The sequence below is a fragment of the Tympanuchus pallidicinctus genome, unplaced genomic scaffold (genome assembly GCF_026119805.1).
Source record: "Tympanuchus pallidicinctus isolate F22 unplaced genomic scaffold, pur_lepc_1.0 scaffold36, whole genome shotgun sequence".
Taxonomy (NCBI): domain Eukaryota; kingdom Metazoa; phylum Chordata; class Aves; order Galliformes; family Phasianidae; genus Tympanuchus; species Tympanuchus pallidicinctus.
This window is the reverse complement of record NW_026294754.1, coordinates 566,738-576,835: the sequence shown is the minus strand read 5'-3', so window position 1 is coordinate 576,835 and position 10,098 is coordinate 566,738. Positions and strand designations below refer to the sequence as shown.

Below are 10,098 nucleotides of genomic sequence, written 5' to 3'. Positions count from 1 at the left end.
CAAAGACTGGAGGAACTGCTTCAGGGGTTGGAATGTTTCGTTGCTGTCACTTCCCCGAATTCCCAGCTGAATGACTGGTGCTGCAACCTCAGCTCTGCAGCCTTCCCTTGGCAGCCATGGAGAGACACAGATCCCTCCTTACCTGCCGCCAGCAGGGGGCTGTTACACCTTCCAGCTCCCTGCTTACTCGGAGAAGCCAACCCAGTCCCATCCATTCATTTTGTGCGTCGTTTTTTCGGTCTCCATCGTGTCGATTCTCTTACTGACCTCACGTGGGTTCTCTCCATTTCTGTCAGTGCTCAAGGCTGCTGCTGAGCCCACAGCTGCGTGGTGCAGAGCTGAGGATCGCCGTGTCTGTGTGCAGTGCTTCTGTTCCACTTCATGATGAGACAGATCTGAATTCTGCTCCAGCCCTGGGGTGAGTGCAGCCCTCCTGCTGGGGCTCAGCCACACCGAGCTGCTGCATCTCTCACTTCCCACCCTTTCCTCATTGCCTCTGCGTGTGTTTGAGCTGATGTGTCTTAATTTAAGGCAGCCGAGTGTAACTGTGATTCCCAACTGCAGCTGCAATGCAGTGGAAAGCACGGATCTCACTGTTCCCCCTAAGGCTTTCCTCGTCTGATTTTCCTGTTCTAAAGTAGGTGCTTGTAAATGCATCGCATTCTTGCTAAAGAAAGTGCCCAACTTTTTGTTGGGAAATATCAGATGGAAAATACAGAACAGTGCCTACATCTCTGCCCAGCATTCATCTTCCTAGAGCCTCAGTCCTTCCTAAAGCCTGAGCTAGGCCTGCCTGGGTTATTTAAGCCTCTGACTGCTTGTCCACCGTGCTGCTTTTTCCCTTCTTCACCCCAGCAGTGTTTTTTCATGCCTGAGGACAGTGTTCTCCCTCCTTGAAATCTCTGCTGTGTGGTCCTGCTCCTCCCCACCTCCCCTTGGTTGGTCTTAGTTTTTAAGGCTCAAACCGTTCACGTGACTGATGGGCTTTTTCCAGCCTGTGGTTGTGGTGGGGATGGATTGATGATTGGACTTCACAGAATAACAGAACTGTAGGGTTTTAAAGGGATCTCTGGAGCTCATCGTGTCCAGCCCCCCTGCAAAACAGGCTCCCTACAGCAGGCTGCATAAGTGCATCCAAGCAGGTCTGGAATATCTCCAGAGAAGGAGAATCCACAGCCTCCTTGGGCACAGCTCTGCCAAGGTGAGACCAGAGGGTGGTGTGGACACAATGATTCCGTGTGATGCAGGTGGCCCTGTCTCCATCTGGCATGGGATGGAGGAACACGGGGTGAGCACTGAGCAAGGGCACAGCGCTGGGGACAGGGCTGATCTCAGAGCTCCTGCACTGAGCTGTGACACAGCACGGCCTGGCAGCAGCTTTCTGCCCCGTGCTCCACCTCCACGGTGTGTAACGCTGTTCTGTACAGAGAGGAGCTTTGCTGGCTGTTGTGGCAGTGAACTGACTCTGCTTTAAGGCACTGTGTTGTGTTGTCAGGTTGTTTTTGGCAGAGCTTGCTGTCCAAATGGGACGGACAGCCTGCAGCCCTGTGGATACTTGGGCTGAGTGCTACGCTGTGACCCCAGGCTTGGTTTTTGTAACACTAACTCATCTATTTGATTAGATTCGAAATACCAAAACATTTCTTTCAAAAGGAAAAACAACAAACAGCAAGAACCCAAAGGCTTTGAAGCTGCAGACAGAAAGCTGTGCGTATCTCTGCCCAGATCCCACTGCTGCTTTCCACCTGCTTCAATAGGAAGCCCCAGGCTTGGAGCAGCCTGCTCAGCTCTGCATGATGCCCGCGGCGTTCTGCTGCCTGGCACAAGGGCTCTCAGGCCCTGCTTGACCCCTCATGGTACCTCAGGGGCCATGGGTGAGTATTGCAGCCTCTGTGCCCTCTTCTAAACACAGATCCAGGTCTGATCCAGGAAAGGAGCAGAGATCTCAGGAAGCTCCGTGTCGGAGCAGAAGTGTCTTCTTGTGGCTCTGAACCCCACTCAGCAGCTGTGTGCTGTCCAAATGTAGGTGCCTGTGGTGAATGAGGAGAGCTCACGAGCAGCACCGTGTGTGTTTTGTCTGTTGTTCACTGCAGATTTTGGCAGGCACTGCCATTGTAACACTCCTTCTTTCTGCACTCATCTGGTGGGCACGACGCAGGGCATCACAGGAAGCAGAGATGCAGAGCAGGGGCCAACAGGGACCGGTGCCGGGTGCCACGCTTGGCTCACACCCACCCCAGAGGGCACAGCGGGCTGGGGTTGGACTGGGGATCTCAGAGGGCTTTTCCAACCTTCCTGATTCCACGATTCTCTGATCTTCCCAGGAGATCAGCAGTGTCCTTCCTCAGCTCCTGCTGCCCGAAGGAGGTCACTGCCGACCTCTCACATGCTTGGGTCAGCTGGCAAAACTTGGAAATGCAGGTTGTCTCCATTGTGACTTGGGCTGTTGATGCTGAGGGCCGGGATGGAGAAAGCTGTGAGATGCAGCACCCAACAGCCACAGCTCCCAGCCCCTGTGCTGCTCTGTCCTGCTGGTCACAGGCTCTGCTTTGTGCTGCTCCCTCCTGAACGCTGCTCTGTGCAGGGAAGCTGTGTTTGGGCAGCCTGAGTCCTTCCTCTCAATTTGTGTGACTGTTGGATACTTGTAGGGGCGGTTTGAGCACGGAGAGGAAATTACAGAGCTTGACAGTGTCCAGCTGGTTCAGAGAAGCCGGGAGTTGTGTGTTTGGCTACATGCAGTCTTTTCTTACCGCTTTCCTTTCCTTTGACCTGCCTTTACAATTAACTTCTGTGGCATGCCATCAAAGTCTGCTCTCCTCCTTTGATAGGATGTGTTCAGGGCTCCATTTCCATGGTGATGAGCGGCTTCTATCTGCACAGAGATGTTACACCTTCACACAGGGCTCCTCTGCACTTCCCTGTGGCTGCTGGCTCGGAGCAGAATGATGCTGAGCTGCACCAGGCCCTGGGTGCTACAGGTGAGCTGCCTGCAGCGCTGGGCTGTTGCTGTGCTCCCTGCTGTGCTTTGACAGCGGCCAACGATCAAAGCAGTTCCTGGGGGCTGGGAGGGCAGCCTTTGTGGCCGCTCTGTTTGGAGCTGAGAAGATTCTGAGCACAGGGTGGTATAAGAAGAGCCTGAAGATGGGCCGGTTTGTGTGGGGGTAGGGAAATCCAGCACGATTCCTTGAGCAGACCCAGGGTAACACCAGAGCCAACTGCTGGCACGTGTGAAGGCACAGCCCTCTGTGTCTGATGGGGATGTGGAGGGGACAAGTCCTCCCAGCAGAGGTCTGGGCTTTGTGAAGAGGAGCAGAGCCCATTCCTGCTCCCCGGTGGGATCCCACCAGCTGGGATCTCTGCATGCAGCCGTACCCCGAACCCGGGGCTGTGCCCCAGCAACAGGGAAGGAGTTAACTGAGGATTCTGCTAGCACAGTGCTGGAGGCTAAAATACAGCTCAGCTTCGCAGCAGGCACGTGTGGGGTTTTGGCAGGGAAAGTGGCTGTTTCCTCCACAGCTCTGTGTGGGCTTGGCCCCAGCTGGGTCACCCCAGGGTTTCTGACAGCACTGCAGTGACAGCCTCACTCTGCAAGGGATGGACGGAGCGTTTGGGCGCTCAGAGCCCGTGAGTCACTTGGGATGCTCGAGGCAGCCTTATTAATTAGGGCGCCTCAAGGCTGTTCACAGCAAGGGCTGCAGCAGTGCTCCTTCCCTGCTGCAATTAAGGCTGTCGCCGGCAATCTGGATGTCAGGAGGAGGGCTGGACGTCCCTCCGTCCCGCTGACACCTCCGTGCCGTGGCCTGTTGGCAGATGTCATCAGCCCCTGCAGTGTGTGATGAGGCTCTTCATGTGCACAGCAAACGAGGTTTGCTCCTGAGCCTCGCTGTCCACCTGTGTGCCCCTTGCTGTGCTACCTGATGCCACCACCCTTCTCCTTACTCCTCAGCAGGCCCCAGCTCCTCCTGAGCCGTCCTGCAGCGCTTTGCTGGGTCCATTCCCAAGGCCAGGAGCCATTAGGATCAACCCTTGGGTCGTACCCCATCTCCAGCCTATGTGCCAGCAGTCATTTATAGGATGAGTCACATCAGAGCACAGCTTGGGCAAAAATCAGGTCCTGGTTGAGCAGGGATTTGTAACCAACCCCCTCCCTCTGTGCTGCACAGTCAGAACGGAAGGAGGGGAGGCAGGCAGTGTGAATGCTGAGTATGACGTGGAAATGCTGGAAAAGCCCAAAGCCTTTCAGGGATCTGAAAGCAGTGCCTTGGAGCCAGCCGTCCTGCTTCTCCTCATGTGAGTAGGATCAGGGGGATGTGGCCCAAACCCTGGAAGATGAGAAGTGCTGAGGTTCTGCCAGCACTGGATAGCAGGGTGACCCTGTTCTGAACGGCATCAGCACCGTGCTGTGATGAAGGCGAGTGCCCCATCCCTGCAGACACCCAAAATCCAGGGCTGCGAGCACCTGGTGGAGCTGTGGGTGTCCCTGTTTCACTGCAGGGAGCGGGACCTGATGGCTTTTATGGGACCCTTCTAAATAGCTTGGGCCCTGTGACACAATACAGAGCCAAAGGGAAAGGGCCCCCTTCCCACATACAGCCCCAGAGCTGCCGTGGCTGAAAGCAGCCATCAGCACTGCTTTTCCTTTTGCTGCTGCTCAGTGCCAGGCAGGCACTCATTAGTTCTCCACTGAGGATTTCAGAGATAAGTAACCATCTCCCCCTGCTCTGCTGGGAGAGAGGTGCCGGCCCTCTCACAGTCCTGCCAGCTCCTCTTTGCTTTGCCTCCTGGGTGCTGCAGTCTCACCCCCCCATAGGGCAGCACTCACACAGGGGGCTCCCACGGATCCTCGTGGGATGGCTGCCTGCCCTTGGGGGTGTGGGGTGGGCAGCCTCATCTCTGCTCGCCCTCCTCTGCATCTGAACCCTGGGTCTCCCTCCTCGAGTGCCTGCCTTGGCCCCTCTGCCCCGTTCCCAGGGAGATGTTTCCCATGGTGGCATATGGGTGCACGTCTTGCCCCTCCTCTTACCTTTAGGGAACAGTGCTTGATTTGCACTCTGAACCCAAACCTGTGCTCCTCTGTGTTTCCATGGAAGCTGAGGCAGTTTCCTGCAGGCTTTTTTTTTTTCTTTTCTCCATAGCTCTTCGTGTTTGCATTTAACCCTTTGTGACGTAGCACAGCACGAGGATGGATGGGGAAGGTAGGGCAGGAGGCAGCTCGTGCAGTGCTGGGCCCGTTGCTCACTGCTGGGGCAGCTCTTACAGCCCCATTGCAGGCAGGGCCTCGCTGGGCTCATCCTGCTCAGGCCCATAGCTCCCATCGCACTGCCACCCCCTGCAGCACTGCCTTCCCATCACTAACACCCTCTTGTTGCCTCCCTGCAGTGCAACCTCTCATCATCGCCGTCTCCCCGCAGCGTCGCCTCCTTGCAGCAGTGCTTTCTGCGCTGCAATCTGCCTACAGCGCCACCGATCTGAAGCATCAGCTCCTCATCGCAGCCATGGGAGGCGGCCGTGCGGGGAGGAAGCAGAGCTGGAAGGTGGGAGCGATGTGGAGGTGGCAATGCAGGGCTGTGGCACTGCAGGCAGATGGCAGTGCAGGGCAATGGCGCTGCAGGGCAGAGTCACAGAATCACAGGGCTGGAAGGGAGCTCAAGGATCACGATGCTCCAACCCCCCACCAATGCAGGGCCACCAACCTCCCCATCTCACAGCAGCCCAGGCTGCCCAGGGCCCCATCCAAGCTGGCCTTGAACACCTCCAGGGATGGACGGGGCATCACAGCCTCTCTGGGCAGCTGTTCCAGCCCCTCACCACTCTCTCTCTAAACAACTTCCCCCTGACATCCAACCTCCAGCTGCCCTCCCTCAACTCCAAACCATTTCCCCTTGTCCTGCTGCCATCTCCCCTTGCACAGAGCTGACTCCCCTCCTGTCTGCAGGCTCCCTTGAGGCACTGCAGGCTGCACTGAGGTCACCCCGCAGCTTCTCTTCTCCATGCTGAACAAGCCCAGCTCCCTCAGCCTGTCTTTGTAGGGAGGTGCTGCAGCCCTCTGCTCATCTTTGTGGCTCCTCTGGACCCTCTCCAACAGCTCCCTGTCTTTCTTGTGCTGGGGGCTCCAGCCCTGGACGCAGTGCTGCAGATGGGGCCTCACGAGGGCAGAGCAGAGGGGGATGATCGCCTCCCTGTCCCTGCTGCCACCCCTCTGCTGATGGAGCCCAGGATCCCATTTGTTTTCCAAGCCACAAGGGCACCCTGCTGCCTCATGTTCAGCTTTTCATCCATCAGGACCCTGCAAGGCTGCTCTCAAGGGCTGCTCCTTCCAGTCTGTATGGATGCCTGGGATTCCTCCGGCCCAAGTGCCAAATCTCGCACTTGGCCGTGCTGAAGCTCGTTAGGTTCACCCGGGCCCACGTCTCGAGTCTGTTGAGGTCCCCTCTGAACGGCATCCCTTCCTTCCACAGGGCAGGTGACACTGCAGGGCAACGGCACTGCAGGCAGATGGCACTGCAGGACCGCTGCACTGCAGGCACGTAACTGCAGGCAGGTGGCAGTGCGGGGCTGTGGCACTGCGGGCAGATGGCAGCGCTGCCGTCCTGCCAGGAGGTGCCTCCCACACTCCACGTGCGCCCCCGGCAGCGCTGAACTGGATCCACGGGACCGGGGCGGCGCTGAGGATGCGCGCCGCCGCGCGTTGCCCATTGCCACGGTTCTTCGCCAGCTGCTCTGCCATCCCCCGGCCGGGTCCCAGCTCCTGCTCGCAGGGCTCCGGGCTGGCACAGCCCAATGCGGCACAATGGGATTTTGGGGAAGCTTGTGGAAGGACTGCCAGCCCTCAGCCCTGCAGCCCCTATAGGGTCGCTCAGACTACGCTCTGATTTTGTCCCTCTGTTCCTTCCGGGATAAAACACCCCGGGGGTACCCAGGGCGCTCAGTGCTCGGTGCCCAGGGTTGTGCCTGCACAGAGGGGTGCAGAAAACAGGAAATGTGTTGCAGTGCGACCTCTATCCCTGAACTGTGTGATCCAGCCCTGCCCGCCCCTCTTGGACCTGGTGGCACTTGTTCCAGTCCAGCAGCTGGGATGGGAGGGATGCAACTCAGCCCCCACTGCCGCCTGCGCAGCCCTGGAGGGATGGCAGCAGGGGCGCAGGGTGCCTGGTGCTGGGTGCAGCGGGTCTGGGGACACGGGGCTGCTCAGCACAGCAGTGCTCAGGGCTGGGGATGCAGAAGGATAAGAGTTCACTGTGGTGCTGCTGTCTGGGAGAGCCGTGCAATGGTCTGTGTTCAGGGCGAGTCCCCACACCACCCCCACCTGTGTCCCCACAGCCCCACCATGAGATCTCCGTGGGGGGAAAGCGTGTTCTGGCCCCACCACTAGCCAGGAGCAGGATTTTGCTACGGAGCATCAGAGTGCGTGGCTGTGATGCCAGGAGATGAGCAGAGCCACAGAGGGACCGGCTGGATCTGCTGCAGAAGGCCACGTGCCACCATCAGCCCTGCGCTGTCCCCTCGCCCTGGGGACTCCAGCATCCCTCCGTGGTGCTTTGGGGCTCTCTGGTTTACTTTCCAGGCTTTTGAACAACTCAAAGTTAAACACAACTAAACTTTCTTTTGTTTTGTTTTGCTTCCCTTAGGCTTCTTTCCCTGGGAGCAGTCCAATTAGCGCTAATGAGCTGGATGGTAATTACAGGAGGGTTGATTACTGGTGGCTGTTGCGGGCGGGGCCAATTAACGGTGCTGCCATTGCGCTGGGGATCCTGCATCGGTTTCTTGTGGGGAGCTGAGAGTGGGTGGCTCTGCATGGGGGGAGCAGCCCACGTCCCCACTGCCCTGCGAGGGGCGCCCCAGCCAGCAGGACCCCCTCAGTGCTGCCGGCCCCCATCCTCACCCCTCCTCCTTAACCCCAGCTCTGCAAGGCGCATTGGTGGCACTGGGACACGTCCACCCCCTGCTGCAGTTTGTCCCCTGTGCAGAGGGATGCGTGTTTTGGGGCTGTGCTGTCCCCTGGCGCCTGGCTGTGATGTGTGACAAACAACAGCTGAGCCCAAACTTCTCAGAAGTCTGTAAAGATTAAAGGCACCCCCACTCCCCCCTTCGCCTCCAATGCCCCCAGGGCAGGGGCTGAAAATGCAGAGGTGAAAGGAGAAAACCTCTTTGGTGTCCCCTCCAAACCATGCAGCCCCATTCCGGACAGCACCTCCAAAGTGCTGCACCTCCCACCCGGGGCTGTGTGCGGTGTGAGACGTGCTGCTGGGAAGGCCTCATTTAAAACACACTGGTTTTGAGGGACAGCAAAGCGCAGGGCTGTGCTGTGCGCTGGTTCAGGGGCTGCCTGTGAGCAGCAGACCCCACTGGGGTCCTGAAGGGTGAAGCTGTTGCTGGCTTTGGATGCTGCATGCCAAGGAGAAATGAAAAATGAATGCGTGACGTGTGATTAATAGTTGGAAGTGTCACGAGGGTAATTGGTGCCACGATGCTACCAACTGCTGCTGATGGTGGCAGAGCTCATCCTGCAAACTGCATCAGTCAACGAGGAAGGGACTCTTTCCTCGGGGGTCTTCAGTCCTGGGGCTGGGGGAGCTGGGAGCAATGGGGCATGGTCAGCAGAGATGGGTTGGGTGGGACTTGGACATCTTTTCCAGCCTTAATGGTTCCATGTTTCTATGCCTGGTTCACCCTGCAGCTGGAGAGATGGGCAGCAGGAATCTCATGCAGCTCAGCCAGGAGTGGTGCAGAACCCCTGGGCAGGAGCAGCACGGCACAGCTCCTGTGGTCTGCAAGGCTCAGGTCTGCTTGCTGCTATCAGAGTGTGGCTGGGGCTCTGCAGAGCTGAAAGAGCCCAACAGCAGTTCTGAGAAACTGGGAGCAGGCATTGCAGCAAGCAAAGATGGGTGGAAGCATCGCGTTTTACAGGAAACGTTTTCTTTTCCTTATCCTCTCTCCAAATCAGGTGTTAACCCACATGCACCCTTTGCAGAACTAGAAAGCAGTGCTATTTCCTGAAATGAGCTGTGACCATTCCTGTCTCCTGGCCGGGTTCCCTTTGCAGTCTCAGCCGAAAGATGGACATCTCTGGGGTCAGTTCATCGCACACAGCCTAGGGCAGGATAAGCAGGTTGCTGGACGTGCCTTGCTGGCTCAGTGAGCGGCTGAGAACCTGAGTCGTGGCAACTGCTCCAGCAGTCGGAATATCCCATCCCGGATCTGCTTCATCTTCATGCCATAAATGAGCGGGTTGAGCATGGCAGGGACCGTCAAATAGAAATCAGCCACCAGGACTCGGGTGTGAGGCGCCAAGCCGAGAGAGAACATCTGCAGGTACATGGAGAGCAGGCCGCCCGTGTAGAACAGGAGGATGACGGACACGTGGGACCCGCAGGTGCTGAGGGATTTGAGCCGAGCCCCTCGGGACGGCAGCCTCAGCACCGACCTGAGGATCATCCCGTAGGAGAAGGTGATGAACACAGAGTCCGTCCCGACCAGCAGCGTGGCCACGACGACGCTGTAGAGATGGCTGACCCGTGGGTCGGCACAGGCCAGCTCCACCACGGCCATGTGCTCGCAGTAGGAGTGGGGGACGACCCTGTCCCCGCAGTAGGGTAAGCTGGTGAGGAGGCACATCAAAGGGGCCATGGCAGCAGCTCCCCGGGCCAGAGAGAGCAGCCCTATCTGCGCGGCCCGCGCCTGGCTCAGGATGGTGATGTACCTCAGGGGGTTGCAGATGGCCACGTATCGGTCAAAGGACATCGCCAGCAGCACCCCTGACTCCACGGCAGTGAACGTGTGGATGAAGAACATCTGGGTGAAGCAAGCCTGAAAAGCAATCTGTCTGGAGCCCAGCCAGAATATGCTCAGCATTTTGGGAACTACAGCGGTTGTGAAGATGAGGTCAATGACAGCCAGCATGGAAATGAAATAGTACATGGGCTCGTGGAGAGTTCTGTCCAGCCTCACGGCGAGCAGCACCGTGCTATTTCCCAGCAAGGCCATGATGTACGTAAAGCAGAATGGGATGGAAATCCATGCGTGGGCATCTTCCAAGCCAGGGATTCCCAGCAGGAGAAAAGGCAAAGGAGCTGTGCTGGATTGGTTGGGGACCAACAT

General features: G+C 57.8%; 1 protein-coding gene across 1 annotated transcript; it reads right to left on the bottom strand.

Moving 5' to 3' along the window:
- Window positions 1–9,132: 9,132 nt before the first annotated feature.
- On the bottom strand, window positions 9,133–10,098 carry LOC128088634 (olfactory receptor 52K1-like). The gene has a single exon (XM_052699373.1). The coding sequence runs from the start codon at window positions 10,096–10,098 to the stop codon at window positions 9,133–9,135; it is 966 nt and encodes a 321-aa protein (XP_052555333.1).